Source organism: Coenobita brevimanus, chromosome 73 (genome assembly GCF_032717465.1).
Source record: "Coenobita brevimanus isolate Jiangsu-jjx chromosome 73, ASM3271746v2, whole genome shotgun sequence".
NCBI classification, from domain to species: domain Eukaryota; kingdom Metazoa; phylum Arthropoda; class Malacostraca; order Decapoda; family Coenobitidae; genus Coenobita; species Coenobita brevimanus.
Window position 1 is genome coordinate 9760014 of NC_137026.1, and position 19502 is coordinate 9779515.

At 40.2% G+C, this 19502-nt stretch overlaps 1 protein-coding gene across 1 annotated transcript in view; it reads left to right on the forward strand.

Annotated features, from left to right (window-relative positions):
• Window positions 1-524: 524 nt before the first annotated feature.
• LOC145407472 (sulfotransferase 1E1-like) overlaps window positions 525-19502 on the forward strand; it is a 49125-nt gene continuing 30147 nt past the window's right edge. Inside the window, exons 1-4 of the mRNA XM_080278402.1 lie at window positions 525-701; window positions 2143-2294; window positions 2687-2888; window positions 7942-8068. Coding sequence (XP_080134528.1) covers window positions 525-701; window positions 2143-2294; window positions 2687-2888; window positions 7942-8068 — 658 coding nt within the window. The remainder of the gene's footprint in view (window positions 702-2142; window positions 2295-2686; window positions 2889-7941; window positions 8069-19502) is intronic.

Genomic DNA, 19502 nt, shown 5'->3' on the forward strand with positions numbered 1-19502 from the left:
TCCTCCTCCTCCTCCTCCTAGCAGTAGTAGTAGTAGTAGTAGTAGAAGTAGTAGTAGTAGTAGTAGCAGTAGTTGTAGTAGCTAGTAGTTGTGTTATTATTATCATACCTAACCTCATTAACGCAACCTAACCTCACCTAACATAACATAACATAACCTCACCTAACCTGACCTAACCTCACTAACACAATCAAACCTAACCTAACCTAATATAACATCACCTAACCCACTAACGCAGCCTAATCTTACCTAACCTCACTAACGAAACCTAATCTAACCTCACCTAAGCTAACCTGACCTAACCTCACTAACAACCTAACCTAACCTAACCTAACCTGACCTAACCTCACTAACACAACCTGACCTAACCTGACCTAACCTCACTAACACAACCTAACCTAACCTGACCTAACCTCACTAACACAATCTACCCTAACCTGACCTAACCTCACTAACAACCTAAGCTAACCTGACCTAACCTTTCTGCCCAATCTACAGCCTGTGCAACAACAAGACCAATAAGGATGAACAAGCAACGCCTTCTATCTGGCCATGAGACCGAACTCCTGACCAGTGAAGAGTTACGGAAGATCAACGAAGACCTGGTGATGAACAAAAGTGGTGTGGTCCGAATCCTGCCCGACGGCTGGTTGTACCCGGCCATTACCACACGATATCTGGACCGGATCTACAACATGGAGGTACCCTAACACATTTTCCTTAGCCATTTATTTCCCACGTCACAGCTCAGTGTTATGAGGGTTGTCATACCCCAAGACACGAGGTGGAGATATGTGCGGCCTTGGAGATTCCGTAACGTATCTTCTTTAGCGATTTATTTTCCATGATCCAGCTGCCCTTACACAACGATAATACTGATACTAATATTGATGAGGAGGATTATTACAACTGAGAATAATGTGAAGGACGATGAGTAACTAATGACGATGATGGCAGTGGTAACGGTAATAATAAACTGAAGATAATGAAAAGTTTGCTGATGATAATGATGATGATGATGTTGATGACAGTAAAGCTTAAATTATTAATGATGATGATGATGATGATGATAATGATGATGATGATGATGATAATGATGATGATGATGATAATGATAATGATGATGATGATGATGATAATGATGATGATAATGATGATGATGACAGTAAAGCTTAAATTAACAATGATAATGATGATGATGATGATGATAATGATGATGATGATGATGATAATGATGATGATAATGATGATGATGACAGTAAAGCTTAAATTATTAATGATGATGATGATGATGATGATGATGACAGTAAAGCTTAAATTAATGATGATGATGATGATGATAATGATAATGATGATGATGTTGATGATAATGATGATGATGACAGTAAAGCTTAAATTAACAATGATAATGATAATGATGATGATGATGATGATAATGATGATGATGATGATGATGATAATGATGATGATGATGATAATGATGATAATGATGATCACAGTGAAGTTTATATTATTAATGACGATGACAATGATGACAAAGACGATGATGGTGGCGATGGTAATAAAGTTTATTTTATTAATGATGATAATGATGATGATGATGATGATGATGATGATGGTGACAGTAAAGTTTATATTATTAATTATGGTGATGATGATGATGACGGAACAGCTTATGTTATTAATAATGTTGATGATGATGATGATGACAGTAAAGTTTATGTTATTAATAATGATGATGATGATGATGATGATGATGATGATGATGATGACAGTAAACTTTATAATTATTATTAATGATGATGATGATGATGATGATGATGACAGCAAAGTTTACAATTAATGATGATGAAGAAGATGATGATGACAGTAAAGCTAATATTAATAATAATAATAATGATGATGATGACAGTAAAGTTTATATTATTAATAATGATGATGATGATGATGATCATAATGATGATGACAGTAAAGTTTATATTATTATTGATGATGATGATGATGATGATAATGATGATGATGACAGTAAAGTTTATATTGTTAATGATGATGATGATGATGGTGATGATGATGATGACAGTAAAGCTTATATTGTTAATGATGATGATGATGATAATGATGATGATGATGATGCTTTTCCAGCTCCGGCCAGACGACGTGTTTATCATTACGTTCCCCAAAAGCGGCACAACGTGGATGCAGGAAATTCTTTGGGTCATGTTAAGGAACCCGGATCTGGACCCCAATAACGAGGAGATGAAGGAGACATTGTGGGTTCGCTCAGTGGATGTTGGGTAATTATCTAACGATGTGTGTGTGTGTGTGTGTGTGTGTGTGTGTGTGTGTGTGTGTGTGTGTGAATATTCAGGCTATATCTTTCTCTGTATCGGTCTGATATGGAGCTGCTTGTGTGTGTGTGTGTGTGTGTGTGTGTGTGTGTGTGTGTGTGTGTGTGTGAACAATCTTATGGGCTTCTGACCTTTGGTTCCTTCTTCCTTGCATAAAAAACAGTACCTCATTAAGCCAGCACTTGATACTGTGTCAAAGCTATTTTCACAAGGAAGTGAGTCATAGGAACCCTAGCGCTAACATATCTATAGAACTATCTATCTAGAGTAACATTCCTAAATCCCTGCACTTCACCATCAGGCTGTCCTCCCTCTAACCTACACCTTTCCAATTCCAGTTTTGATATGATCTTCGACAAGCACGAACAAGCCGATACGATCATGAAGTCGATTGCAGAGAAATTCAGCAGAGTCTGTCCTGGGAAGAGAAAGGAGGACGGTATGTCGATTCAGATAGCGGAGAGTCAGCCCTCACCAAGAGTGATGAAATCGCACTTCCCTCTGGAGCTGCACAACAAGGATCTGCTCAAGAAATGCAAGGTTGGAGAGAGAGAGAGAGAGAGAGAGAGAGAGAGAGAGAGAGATGCAAATAAGTGAAAGGGTCTCACTGTTAGCCACTGATATTCTTCACATTACACCTCCCAGTCATCTAGAGAGAGAGAGAGAGAGAGAGAGAGAGAGAGAGAGATGCAAATAAGTGAAAGGGTCTCACTGTTAGCCACTGATATTCTTCACATTACACCTCCCAGTCATCTAGAGAGAGAGAGAGAGAGAGAGAGAGAGAGAGAGAGAGAGAGAGAGAGAGAGAGAGAGAGAGAGAGATGCAAATAAGTGAAAGGGTCTCACTGTAAGACATTGATATTTTTCACATTACACCTCCCTGTCATCTATACTAATGATGCAAATTGTGTGGAACTATAAACAATACAGATAACGTACAAGGGAACGTGAAGGTGTAATATGCAAAATAAGTCGCCAAGGGAGAGGTGTTACGAAGAGCACACAGAGAGTAAACACACCTGCACCCTTCGGTCCTAAATTTTGACCGTGCCTTGTGACCCTGACCGATGCCTGATTATTCTTGAAAATTGATTTTTTTCCTTAAGCCTCAACCTTCTCGCCAAGTCGTATCTAACCTGTCTGCGTTAACTTTCCCCTTTGTTCTTTCCCTATGACCTGTTGTCTCAAAATCGAATAATTTCATTCTTGGCTGACTCTTAATCTTTCCACCAAATTGGGCTGAAATTGAATAAAATGTTTGAGTAATAGAGCCGGGTTAAGTTAGGTCAGGAAAGATTAAGATATATTATTTTATTCTGTGACTAACATTTTTGTTCTTAAAATATCTATTTATCTATATACCTAGGCTGTTTCCCCCACGGAAAGGGAGGTAGCCGAGACAGGACGACACACTACCCATTTACTCATCCATTCAAACACATTCATTCGCATCTTAGCCCCAAAGGGGAGAAGGGACAGATCCTCACTGCACCACACCGCACAAGGGTCAACTGCGCAGTGCAATCAGTGACATCCGCAGCAGGGCCAGACAGCAGAACTGATTTACCCCTGCCACATCATAATACACCCATCCCCTTACCTGCAACTGACCTGACAAGCTGGTCAGACCAAATGCGGGAGAATATCCCCTAAGGGCTGCGTCTTCATTTATTCATTCACAACTTCTCTCCATTTATTTCTGTCATGCACAGCCACTTTTCCTTGCTCAACAGACATCCCTCTCACATCCAGCGCTCTCGTCACACTGTTCATCCATCCTATTCGTGGTCTCCCTCTCAGCCTTACACCTCTCACATCAAATCTAGTTATCTTTTTCACCAATCGCTCATTATCCATTCTCTCCATATGCCCAAACCATTCCAACACCCTCTGGTCAACACCATCAGCCATCTCCAGAACAACTCCAGTTCTCCTTCGTACTTCATCATTGCGCACTCGATTCATACGCATCACTCCACACTTACTCCTCAGACACCTCATCTCCAATACATTCAAACTTTTCCTCTCTGCTACACCCATATTCCATGTTTCAGCCCCATATAATGCAGTCGGTACCACAACACCCTCATACAGCCTTCTCTTTACATCCATTCTAAGCGAACGACATCTAAACACCTTTTACATTCCTCCCAGCACCTTTCCGACTTCATTCATTCTAAATTTCTCTTCTGCATCTATTCTTCCATCCACAGCAACATGTGACCTTAAATATTTAAAACACTCTACCTCCTCAAGCAACTCACCATTCAAAGCTATATTCATCCTCCTACCATCTACCAACCTCGTACACTTCATCACTTTCCTTTTATTCTCATTTACTTTCAATATCCTTTCACACACCCTTCCAAACTCCTCTACCAACTGTCTCAATCTCTCCTCTGAATCAGCCACCAGTGCAGTATCATCTGCAAACAGCAGCTGCTTCAGATTCCACTCTCCACCATCAACATTCATCAGACTCAGACCTCCACCTAAAACTCTTGCATTCACCTCCCTTACAACACCATCCATATAAATATTAAACAACCAAGGCGACATCACACATCCCTGTCGCAGCCTCACTCTCACAGGAAACCAATCACTCACTGCATTTCCCACTCTTACATACGCTCTACTGTTTACATACAAACTCTTCATCCCTTTTAGTAACCAACCATCAAGTCCATACAATCTTAAAACAGTCCACAAAGCCTCCCTATCAATTCTTTCATATGCTTTCTCTAAATCCATGAATGCCCAAAACACATCCTTGCCTTTCGCTAAATACTTTCACACACTTGTCTCACAGCAAACACCTGATCCACGCATCCTCTCCCTCTCCTAAAGCCACACTGCTCATCACCAATCACTCCCTCTGTACCCTCTCTAACTCTCATAATTAACCCTCTACCATACACCTTACCTACAACACTCAAGAGACTTATACCCCTAAAACTAGTACATTCATATTTATCACCTTTGGCTTTATACAACGGGACTACACAAGTACTTGCCCAGTCAATTGGCACCATACCTTTCACAAAACACACATTCAACCAGTCAACAATAGTCACTCCACCACCCTTCAGGCATTCCACAGCACACTCACCCATACCTGCAGCTTTCCCTGTTTTCATCTCCTTTACTGCCTTCTCCACTTCCTCCTTCGTGATCAAGAATCATTCAACTCTCCCAACACATTTATTCCTTGCACCCTTCCATCTGCCACAATCTCAGCCACCCTTTCCTCCTCTACATTTAACAATCTTTCAAAATACTCTGCCCATCTCTTCCTTACTGCATCCATCTCAATTAACATCCTTCCATCCTCTGCTTTTACTCCTTCTTCCTTCCCAGACTCGCCCTTTCACACCCTTTTCACCTCTTTCCAGAACATTTTCTTATTCTGCTGAAAATTCTCAGTCAGCCGCCTACCCCACCTCTCATCTGCTGCCACTTTAGCATCACGCACAGCCCTTCTCGCCCTATTCCTCTTTTCCTTATACCTCTCATATGACACCTCATCCTTCTTCTGCAGCCACGCTTCATATGCACCTCTCTTCTCAGCCACAGCCATACTTACTTTCTCGCACCACCATTCACTTCCTTTTCTTACACCACCACCCACACGTCTCACACCACACACCTCTTCTGCATGCTCCACCACAGCACTCTTAAACAACTGCCATTTTCCTGATCTCTGACTGCGTTCCATTCATCTTTCAATTTCTCCTGATACTCTATCATTTTCTCTCTTTTATCCAACTCACTCACTTTCATAACCTCCCTACTACACCTAACCCTCCTAGCTCTCACCCATCTCTTACCTACTCTTAACTTTCCCTCCACCAGGTAGTGGTCAGACATACCTCCACCCTCCCCTCTCAGAACTCTCACATCCAACAATCTTCCTATTACATTCCTGGACACAACCACATAGTCCATCAAAGCTCTATCAAAAACCCTTCCACCCTCCTGTCTCACCCATGTATACTTATAAATATCTTTCTTCTCGAACAAGGTATTCCCAATCACCATCTCTCGCTCAAAGCACATCCCTATCATTCGTTCCCCATTTTCATTTCTTCCAGGAACACCATGCATACCGACTACACCTTCAAATGCTACATTTCCCACTCTAGCATTCAGATATCTCATTATTACTACATTCACATCCGCTCCAAAACTCTGCAGACACTCACAAACATCATTCCAGAAAGACTCCCCCTCTTCCTCATCCCTTTCACTACCAGACCCATATGCACTCACAAACACCCACAACTCACGTTCAAATTTCGCTTTCACCCACATCAGTCTCGATGACACCTCCTTCCATTCAGTCACACACTGCTGTACTTCCGGACTCACTAACAAGGCCACACCTTCTCTTGTCCTTCCGCTGTCAGCACCTGACAATCTTCCATTCACCCTTCCAAACATAGACTCACCCTTCCCTTTCATCTTCGTTTCACTCAGAGCTAACACATCCATTTCTACCTGTCTCTTAGTCCTTCTAACAACATTAGCTTTATCGGATTGAAGCTTATAACTTAATCTTGCTCTTTATCCTTGGCCTTTGTACTATTGTTCTATAAAGCAACAGGTCGGCACCACTGCTTATCCTCAACCATTGCACTAAATAATGTTCAGATAAATTAACACTCATAGAGTTATATTGTTCAGTCACACACACACACACACACACACACACACACACACACACACACACACAGCAATAAAATACACTCGATCGTAAGGGTGTAATGAAAACAATGACGATGACAGTGATGATGATGATGAAACCAATAGCAACAACAACGACAACAACAACAATAACGACAATAATAATAATAATAATAATAATAATAATAATAATAACTAGAGCACTGGAAAATTGTCCAAGGACAATTTTGATAAAGAAAAACTTCCCTCAGACATTGTCTACAAGAAGCCAAGCTTTAATGGGATCTTGAGGTCAAGGTGCATATCACCTTAGGTCATCAAGATCTATAAGTCCACCATGTTTGGTGGTTGTAGCTTTATTCTTTCATGTAAAATCACGTAATTTCTCTGTCCTCCGGGGTAGTCAAAATTTTTAACCATAGGCATCTGCAGAATAATGATCCGAACTGGACTATATTAAGCACTGCCTTCTGGCCGTGTCAAATGTATAAGCCATAAAAAATTTCAGCCCCTTTAACTTAAGTGGTTCTTGAGTTTTAGGTTCACTTTTTTTTTTTTTTAAATCCCTGATCCTATCAGGGTTCCACTGGAAGGATCAGGATGATATTTGATCAGATGAAGCGGCCAACCAGTACTATAATATGGTACAAAATTAAGGCTGTAACTCTAACGGTATGCGAATGACAACGACTTAGATCTTCCCTTGACTAATAATAATATTGACAAAAACAAGAAAACTTTCCATAGGGATGTGGAAAGTTTTTAATAATAACAATGGCTTGGACAAGAAGGAGGGGAAGAGAAGGACGAAGACGATGATGATGATGATGATGATGATGATGATGATGAATTGATGATAATTATGATGATTGAGGATGAAGATGGATTGACGATGGTAATGATGTTACAGGTAGTCTACGTGGCCAGGAACCCCAAGGACATGGTGGTATCCTTCTACTACTTCTTACGTGTGGTCAAGGGTGGAAGCTATCAAGGATCACTCGAGAAGTTTGCCAGGAAAGTGATGAGAGGAGAAAGTAAGTAGAGAATACAGTACAGAGGTTATAGTACAGATATTACAGTACAGAGATTACATTACAGTGATTTGTTAGAGTACAGAGGTTATTGTACACAAATACAGTACAGAGTACACAGATTGTATTATAGAGATTATAGTACTCCTGAATTCCGGGTGACATGCTCTCTAATTTACCTTATCTTCTATGAGGGTGACATGCTCTTTGATTTACCCTTGCGTCTATCAGGGTGACATGCTCTCTAATTTACCTTATCTTCTATGAGGGTGACATGCTCTTTAATTTACCCTTGCTTCTATCAGGGTGACATGCTCTCTAATTTACCTTATCTTCTATGAGGGTGACATGCTCTCTAATTTACCCTTGCTTCTATCAGGGTGACATGCTCTCTAACTTATCCTTGCTTCTGTCAGGGTAACGTGCTCTCTAATTTACCTTTTCTTCTATCAGGGTAACGTGCTCTCTAATTTACCTTAACTTCTTTGAGTGTGACATGCTCTCTAATTTATCCTGGTGTCTATCAGGGTGACATGATCTCTAATTTATCCTGGTGTCTATCAGGGTGACATGCTCTATAACTTTATCCTTGCTTCTATCAGGGTGACATCCTCTCTAATTTACCCTTGCTTCTGTCGGGGTGACATGCTCTATAACTTTATCCTTGCTTCTATCAGAGTGATATGCTCTCTAATTTACCCTTGCTTCTGTCGGGGTGACATCTATCTATCTATCTATCTATTGCCAGACTCCGTAATCCCATACCGGGTGGCCACAATCAAATCCCCTCCACGTCGCCCTGTCCCCCGCTTTTCACTGCCCTGCTCCCAACTCACACACCCGTCTCTCATATACCTCTCCACTCCATCCCTACATCTCATCCTTGGCCTCCATCTCCCCCTCAACCTCACTCACATACTCTCCTCGTCAGTCTCTCACCCTCCATCCTCTCCACATGGCCAGACCACCTCAGCGTGTTTCTCGTAACGCTTCCTATCACATCCCCATCCACACCACAATGCTCCTTCACATCCTCATTTGTCAGCCTGTCTTTCCATGACTCCACAGGCTTCTCTTAAATAACTCATTTCCACTGCTCTCACTCTTGACTTGTGTCCCTCCAACAACGTCTAAGATTCACTTCCATACGTTAGAGTTGGTATCACAATACTGTCATGTAGTAACTTTTTCACTTCCATGCTCACTTCCCTGTTTCTTATCACTGCTTTCAAGGAACTAGCAACCTTTCTTCCTTGCTGTACCCTTTCAAGCACATCGCCCTCCAAATTTCCATCCTTACTCATCACACTACTCAAGTACTTAAACGTACTCACATTTCCATTCCTTCTCATCCAGCCTCGCTGTACAGTACATTCACTGACTGCACTTAACTTTACTCTTCCCTACATTCACCTTTAGATTCCGTTTCTTACACATTCTCCCGAACTCATCAACCAAGCCTTGCAGCTCCCCTTCATCTTCACTTAACAACACAGTATCATCTGCAAACAACATAACAGGGAGTTTCCAAACACTGCCGTCTCTCATTAGGGCCACTCCAACATCCGCCCGTTCGTTCGTTTGAAGATTTCCTCCACCTATAGTGGAGGCCGGGCCATACATTAGCCCGGTATCCACTGCCCTACCTTGTATCTCTTTTATAACCCCATTTGGGTTGCGATACGTCCGGATTTCCAGGACCTGTCCGGCATTTAGCTGTCAAAATCTTCGTCCGGGAGGAATTTAAAAAATTCTCCAAAAGTCTGGAAGTTCAGCTTCAATCACTTTTTATTTTTATTTTTTTCCAAAAAACTTAATATACCATTACACTCTTATGACGAGAGAGAGAGAGAGAGAGAGAGAGAGAGAGAGAGAGAGAGAGAGAGAGGCCCTCCTTGTTTTCGTCAGCTGTTAAGTGTTGCCAACTTGGCTGGTTTAGTGCTAGCAGCTGCTAAAATGTCTCGCCTTTTCCTGTTGTTCAGCTACGAGGTTTTTTTCTTTTTCTTTTTTTTAATTATTCCTTCCATGATGCTGTTATAGCCATAAAATACACGGTACACACACGCACGCACACACACACACAACTGTTGGCTTAGTTTTTCATTTTTACACTGTAGCATTTGTTATTCTTATGATCTTATCCTGCATTTAAGGCGCTTTAACATTTTTCAGTCATACTCTAGTCAGTTCTGTACTTTGCCTGTTTTTCATTACTGTATATTGTAAAACGATTAAAGATTGTGATACAGTACAGCAATACTGGTGTGTGTGTGTGTGTATATATATATATATATATATATATATATATATATATATATATATATATATATATATATATATATATATATATATATATATATATATTGTTACGGAACAGAGAAAGATAATGTACACTTTAAGTGAGAATACTAAAAATCACTACTGTCCCGTAAAGTTCCAGGTTCAAAACAAAAGAGTTAGGTAAAATTACAAGTTAAAGTTTAATGCTCAAATTAACAACAAAACATTCAGGAATCATAAGGATAATGTAATGGCAAAAACAGGTTGAATATATAGTTAACTGCAATAGCCTCTATTAACACGAAATTAGCATGAGAAAATTTATCTAAGTCAGCCCTGATAAAATGAAATACCAGATAATACTCAGTGAATGCAAGATATATTATTACAAATACAAAATATTATTAATAATGACTGACATCCAAACTTTACATTAATCACAAAAACCTCACTAGGCTTACAAATTAACACCTTATGTTATCCAGTACAAGAACAAAATGTAATAACACTCATACTCAAATTACACAGCAGTTAGATGGCTGGAGACTTCCTGAGCACTCACAATAATAACAACTGTACAGGGGAGGACAGAGATGTGAACAAAATGAGGAGTAGATCTAAGTGGCAATTAATGTAGAGACTGAGCTCATTATATAGGGGCCGGTAGAGTTTGATACAACTTGTAAGAAGGACGCGCAAATGAAGCCAGAGGGGACAAAGAGTTGACAATCCTGCTCTGAACAACAGAAAGAACGACTTACTCTACTATAGCGGTAGAAGGGGGGAGTGAGGTAGAACACGCTCGTGATCAAACATGCAGCATACTGTACGTTAGAATTACACAAAGGATGATGAAATCATAGGCTATGTAACACCTCCCCACAAAGAAAAAAGAAATTTACAAAGGAAATTTCTTATTACTCTAAAACAATCTGTCTGAAGTCTAGATAAGCAATCAGCAATAACATTTTCTTTCTCCTTGACATGTTGTATGTCTAATGAATACTCTTGAAGAAGTAGACTCCATCTTGTCAATCTCTGATTTTTATCGTTAAACTTACTAAGGAATTTCAGAGGGTTATGATCGGTATAAATGACTATGGGGTCAAAACCAGAACACAAATAAAATGAAAAATGCTGTAAACCCAAAATCAAGGCCAAAAGCTCTTTCTCAATAGTTGAGTAGTTCTTTTGAGGTGGAGTGAACTTCTCACTATAATAAGATACAGGATGTCCAATACCCTGATCATCCTCTTGCAGCAAAACAGCCCCAGCTAGTGTATCACTTGTGTCAACAGCCATCTTAAAAGGCTTAGCAAAATTTGGAGTAGCAAGCACTGGCTGACTTAATAGGATAGCTTTAAGTTTGTTGAAAAAGGATTCACAGTTATCGGTCCAGACAAATTTAACTCCCTTTTTCAGTAGGTCTGTAAGTGGTGATACAAGAATTGAAAAGTTAAGAACAAATCTCCTGTAATAACTTAGCATTCCCAAAAATCTTTGTAGCTCTTTCCTACTTTTAGGTCTGGGAAGATCACTTATAACCTGAACCTTAGCTCCTGGTGGTGCAACATGTCCATCACCAATTACGTACCCAAGGTACTGAACTTTAGCTTGACCAAACTCACACTTTGATAAATTAGCTACAAGATTAGCCTGAACCAAACGCTCAAGAAATTTACCGACATGGCATAGGTGATCTTTCCAATTGTCACTGAAGATTAATACATCATCAATATAAACAACACACCCTGCCAAACCCTGTGTTACAACATTCATGAGCTTCTGAAATGTGGCTGGTGCATTCTTCATACCATATGGCATTACAGAACATGCAAAAGTCTTTCCTAGTGTTACAAAACATGAGATCTCCCTAGCACGTTCAGTCATAGGTACTTGCCAGTATCCTTTTAACAAATCAAACTTACTTTGTACCTAGCCTTTCCGATCTCGTCTATGCAATCTTCCACATGAGGGAGAGGGTAAGTGTCTGTTTTGGTTTTCTGATTAACACGTCTGTAGTCAATGCAAAGCCGCTGTGACCCACCTGGCTTAAGGACTGGAGTGACAGGAGAACTCCACTCGCTCTGACAGGGCTCAATAATCTTGTGGTCCAACAGGTAGCCAAGCTCCTTCTGGATGAGAGGAACTTTCACTGGGTTCACACGGTAGGGAGGCAGTATAATTGGCTTTGCATCTCCAACATCGGCATCATGCATCAACACAGTGGTTCTTCCTGGAGTAGCACGGAACACTTGCGGGTACTCCTGCAGTAATGCCTAAAACTCCTGCCTTTCCTCGGGAGGTAGATGAGAAACAGTCTATAGATCATTCATGATATCAGGATTCTTCCCCAAACTATCACTCAGGCTCATACTGCATGGGAGAACTTCACTTGCAGACTCGAGAGGAACAGCTACATTGCAGACTGGGTTATTTTCGTCCCGCCTGTGATATAACTTTAGCATGTTGATGTGACAAAGTTGCTTGTTCTTTCTACGATCTGGTGTGGCGATGACATAGTTGACATCACTGAGTTTCTTCTCCACGAAATAAGGACCACTAAACTTGGCTTGAAGAGCTTGCCCATGCACTGGTAGCAGAATCAAAACCTGATCTGGCTGAAAGTGGCGTAACCTGGACTTCTTATCATACCAAGTCTTCATCTTCTCCTGAGCAGCTCCTAAATTCTCTCTCGCCAGCTGTAAAGCAGTGGACAGCCGTTCTTTGAACTTCATCACATACTCCAGCAGGTTGACGTCATCTTCCTCTGACAGCCAGCATTCCCTGAGTAGCTTAAGGGGTCCTCTTACTTCATGGCCAAACAGTAGTTCAAAAGGTGAGAAGCCCAGTGATTCATTTGGAGATTTTCTTGCGGCAAATACAACGAATGGAAGACCTTTATCCCAGTCTTTCTGATGTTCCAAACAGTATTTTTTGAGCATCGATTTGAGTGTTTGATGATATCTCTCCAACGCTCCTTGGGTCTGGGGATGGTAAGCTGAAGACGTGATCCGGGTGATGCCCAACTCTTTCAGAGACTGCTTGAAAACATTTGACATGAAATTACTTCCCCGGTTTGACTATACCTCCTTGGGTAGACCAATCTTGGTGAAGAACCCCAGCATTTCCTTAACCACGTTCTTTGCTGAGATATTTCTAAGTGGAATGGCTTCAGGATAACGAGTAGCCATATCAATCAGGGTCAACACATAAGAAAATCCTGAAGAAGTCTTAGGAAGAGGGCCCACAATATTCACCAACACACGGGTGAAAGGCGCCTCAAAAGGAGGAATGGGAACTAGAGGTGCAACCTTTTCGGTCTGATTACACTTCCCCACAACTTGACAGGTGTGACAAGACTTACAATACCAGGAAACATCCCTGAAGATACCTGGCCAGTAGAAGTGTTTCAAAATGCGTGCCACAGTCTTCCTCACTCCAAGGTGTCCTACCAAACTGGAATCATGAGCCACTCTAATGATATCCTGCCTACAAACACGAGGGATGACAACTTGATGTGCAACCTCCCATTCACAGTCGGTTCCACTTCCTCATAAGTACTCCTGACTTTATATAATAACAAGTAGAAGCACCAGCTGACTCTTCCTCATTGCAAGCAGAGTTAGCTAGACCTTTCAACTCAGGTTCAGCAACCTGCAACTCAACCAACTCTTGATGAGACAAATTATCAACACTACTGGGTACTGCCTCATCTGGTGAGTGGTCCAAATTAGCAAGAAAAGTGTCAGCTAGGATAGCATCATCATCATCATTATCCTCTAAGTCACCAGTAACTTTAGACTTAGCCCTAGTGACAGCACATGCAGGGAACACATCAGGGACATCACAATCCTGGGCCGCAGCCACTGGCTCACTAGACAACTGAGGAGCTGGACACACTTGACTTCCACCAATATCATTTCCAAGTAAGAAAGTTACACCTGACATTGGGAGTGTCTCAACCAACCCAACCATAACGGAACCATTAACAAAACCAGACTCTAAATTCACTCTGCACAGAGGGACAGAGAAGTAATTATCCCCTACACCTTGTAAGATTAAGTTTCATCAGAGGAATTAACATTAGAGCCTAGGACACTGGTCAGCATAAGGGATTGGCAAGCACCTGTATCACGATATATTTTAACTGATTTCCTGTCATTACTGTCTAGAGGACTGACAAAACCTTCAGACAGGAAATTAGCACATGAATTCTTGAGAGTGTCACCCACGTCACTGCTCAAAAGAGGAGCTCCATCATGAAAATTTAATTTACCCCTCAAAGCAGGTTCAGTTAACTCAGTTAAAGAATTCTGGGAACTCTCAAGGGTGGACACTAGACCAATTGACTGAATATTTAAAGACTCCTTTTTGTTCACATCACGCTGTCTCCTGAAACATTTCTCCGTAGTATGACCAAGCTTACTACAATAAGTACATTTACTTTTCTGAAATCTAGAGGTGAAGCTGGTATTTACTTCCTGAGAAACATCATCTTTATTCTCTTTCCTGTTACCTGTATTCTGAGTAGAGGCAACGTACTTACTCTCAGCTTTCCTTTTTTCTCTAGAATATCTCTTGTGAGTGAGAAAATATTCATCAGCTAAAACTGCAGCATCAGACAAATTATCTACTCTTTTCTCATCAAGATATAGGCTTACATCTTTACTAATACACCTTTTGAAGTCCTCCAGCAAAATCATCTGCTTAAATTTACCAAAATCAGAATCCACATTCTTAGAATTTAACCACTGCTCTAACAGATCTTCTTTGATTTTTGTATACTCAACATGGGATTGCTTATCTTGCTTATAAGTTGTCCTAAATTTTGCTCTATAGGCTTCAGGAACAAGTTCATAGGCCTTAAGAATCAAGCTCTTAACTACATCATAATTATCAGATTGATCCTGAGGCAAAGACGCATAAGTTGCTTGAGCTTTACCAGTGAGAACAGTTTGAAGGAGTACTGGCCAATACTCCTTGGGCCAGTTAAAACCTGTAGCTACCCTCTCAAACAACTGAAAATACTTTGTTAAATCAGATTCATTAAAAGGAGGGACAAGTTTAACATTTTTAGCCACATCAAAATCATTAGAGCTAGATGATCCAGTTCCACCTTGTTTCATTCGATACTCATGGTCTGCCTGAATCCTAGCAATTTCAATTTGTGCCTCCTGAATACGAGCCTGAGACTCAGCCTCCTTAGCACGTGCATGAAACTCAGCCTCCTTAGCATTTGCCTGAAATTCAGCCTCCTTAACACAAGCCTCCTGCAGGGCTAGCTGTAACTTAGCTAATTCAATCTGAGTTTGCTCATTTGGAGGAGTTACATTAAACAAGCTTTCATTAATCATGTCAACAATTTAATCTTTAGAATGATGAGAGCAAACAGCAATTCCCAATTGTTGAGCAACAAGCTTAAGTTTATTCTTTGTTCTGTTTTCTACATCACACACTGTTTGCACATTTGACAAAAAATCTTTGGCTTCATCAAGTGCAGTAATAGTAGACATCATGAATAAATCACAGTCGCAAAATATCAAGCAATATCCTTATGATAATATCCTGAATATCCTGATAAGAGGTCGCCAAATTTATGTTACGGAACAGAGAAAGATAATGTACACTTTAAGTGAGAATACTAAAAATCACTACTGTCCCGTTAAGTTCCAGGTTCAAAACAAAAGAGTTAAGTAAAATTACAAGTTAAAGTTTAATGCTCAAACTAACAACAAAACATTCAGGACTCATAAGGATAATGTAATGGCAAAAACAGGTTGAATATATAGTTAACTGCAATGGCCTCTATTAACACGAAATTAGCATGAGTAAATTTATCTAAGTCAGCCCTGATAAAATGAAATACCAGATAATACTCAGTCAATGCAAGATATATTATTACAGATACAAAATATTATTAATAATGACTGACATCCAAACTTTACATTAATCACAAAAACCTCACTAGGCCTACAAATTAACACCTTATGCTATACAGTACAAGAACAAAATGTAATAACACTCATACTCAAATTACACAGCAGTTAGATGGCTGGAGACTTCCTGAGCACTCACAATAATAACAACTGTACAGGGGTGGACAGAGATGTGAACAAAATGAGGAGTAGATCTAAGTGGCAATTAATGTAGAGACTGACCTCATTATATAGGGGCCGGTAGAGTTTGATACAACTTGTAAGAAGGACGCGCAAATGAAGCCAGAGGGGACAAAGAGTTGACAATCCTGCTCTGAACAACAGAAAGAACGACTTTACTATAACGGTAGAAGGGGGGAGTGAGGTAGAACACGCTCGTGATCAAACATGCAGCATACTGTACATTAGAATTACACAAAGGATGATGAAATCATAGGCTATGTAACAATATATATATATATATATATATATACCTAGGCTGCTTCCCCCAAGGAAAGGGAGGTAGCCGAGACAGGACGACTCACTCTCCATTTACTCATCCATTCAAACACATTCATTCGCATCTTAGCCCCAAAGGGGAGAACGGACAGATCCTCACCGCACCACACCGCACAAGGGTCAACTGGGCAATGCAATCAGTGACATCCGCAGCAGGGCCCGACAGCAGAACTGGTTTACCCCTGCCACATCATAACAGACCCATCCCCTTACCCGCACCTGACCTGACTAGCTGATATATATATATATATATATATATATATATATATATATATATATATATATATATATATATATATATATATATTTTATTATATCCAGATTTCATAACGTCAAAGGCCCAAAGTGTGTTGGGGGAGCGGGGGTAGCATGGGTTTCAGCGGAGGCGTCGGGTATTTTGACATTGCAGATATGACAACCCTAAACCCCATCCATGTACAGATTAAACAACCATGGAGACATGACACATCCCTGTTTCAACCCAACCTTCAAATAGAAAAATTCACTCAGTTCACTATCCACACACACTACAGCCTGCACCCTCATACAGACTCTTCACGGCGTTCATCAACTTCCCATCTACTCCATATATTCTTAATACTTTCCACAGTCCTTGTCTATCCACCCTGACATATGCTTCTCCAAAACCATGAAGGCCGCATACAACTTCTTTCCCTTCTCCTGAAACTTTTCCACTAAAGATCTAAGAATGAATATCTGATCTACACAACCTCTGCCCTGCCTAAAACCTCCCTGTTCTTCTCCAACTAATTCCTCTGTTATTTCCTTTCCTTTTTCGATAAGTATCCTATGTATACTTTTCCTATTACACTGAGAAGACAAATGTCCCTATTATTACCAAACACTTCTTTTTCCCCTTTCCCCTTATACAGTCGGCCTAAGAAGTGACGGAAGATTATCCAGAAGTTTGCGGTCATCGATAATGTAAGCTACATGCTCGTCCTTAATATCTTTACAAGGTGATACCTATTCTGTAAAACTGTTACAGAAAACAACAAATAAATGATAAAGTACCGGTATATTTCAAAACTATAGTAGGCGGTTCGTTAATTACGATAATAGAAAATCCTAAACAGAACTAATTGAATTTTCAGAAGTATCGCTCAGGGACAGTCAGGAATAATTTACGGAGTTCATATCTACTATGGTAAAACGCAGTAATTTTTTTGTAGTGTGATACTAAAGAGAAAAGTAGTTTAATAATTAAAATCAGTCATTATTATTTATATAATAATTTCCGATACAACACTAAGGAATAATTTAGTCATTTATTTCCGTTTTTGTTGTCTCCATGGACGACGACAGAAAGCGGGAATGCGGCGTAAGTTAGTGAGCTATTTTATTATTATTATTTTTTGTATTACTATGCGAGGAAGAAGGAACCAAAGGCCATGAGCCCGCAGTAACAGTTCCCTCCAAGAGAAAAACAAAATACAATAGAGAGCCAAATTCAAGATCCGATCATTTTGAGATGCCTGGACACACTGCGTTTGAAAGACTGGAGATCATAGGCAGCAGGAAATACAGACAGAGGGAGACAGTTCTAGAGCTGACCTGTTGCATAAATGAAAGACTGGGAGTAACGGTTAACTCTTGCATTAGAGAGTTGGACAGAAAAGGGATGAGAGTTTGCTGCCAGACGGGTGCAATAATATGCACGGAAGGAAACAGCTTTTACTCACAGACATGCAGTTATTACACTGCATCTGGCCAGTTTTTCACTAAGAAACTTATCTTGATTGCCAGAGGACTATCAATGAATAAAAAATACGGAAAACCTCGAAAATTTGCCGCGAGTCGAAGCTCCTTGGAGAAAGACAAACTTGTCATAGCCTAGTATTCTCAGTGTCTAAACATTTGGCAGGGGAAAGAATATGCAGATGTTCATAAACAAATAACTGAGTTCAAAACTTTCGTATCACAGTTTTCAATTTAGCTGGACACAGAAGTTTATTTAAAAAGGATACTAGAGATTGAGCAAAAAGTATGTGTTTTTGCATTGCAAGAGTGTAAACTCATGCATTGGTCCTCTTCACTGCCTACTGTATGAGAAAAAGGTAAAATCTCATTTCTTTTTCCAGTTTGAAATAATTTTGCATGAATTAGGAACAAAGTCGCAAATTATTATAAGCGAGGGGAAGACAAGGAAAAAAAAAGGCAGAATGGTCTTGCTGCTACCGCTGCGGTCGAGTATCATAACTAAGAAAAACTTCATTGTTGCAGCAAGCTTATTGTTGCTGTATCATCACCATAGGGTTTGAAAAGAAAGGTAGCGTATTGCAGTCAAGTGAGTTTTAACTGGTCTTAGAAGCTAGAGCATCTGTATTGGTCGAGACCAATACATTACACATTCATTCAAATCGGGAGAAGTATCTGACGATTAACTTCTAATATATTACTACCTCACGTTATTCGTTTTACATACTTCTCAGAGTGATATATATATATTTTTTATATGACGTAATGGAGGCACAGAAGTTTTACCATGTATTCACAAAGTTTTCATTGAACGTATATCAGTGCAGAGTGACCGAAACAATCTGAAACTCTGCCATCACTTCTTGGGGCGACTGTACAGGGAAATAATTATACCTGACTTCCAATCCTCCGGGACTCTACCTTCCTCCCAGGCCAATCTGCACATCTTCCACATCCATTCTACTACTATCTCTCCCCCATGTTTCAGCATTTCACCACAC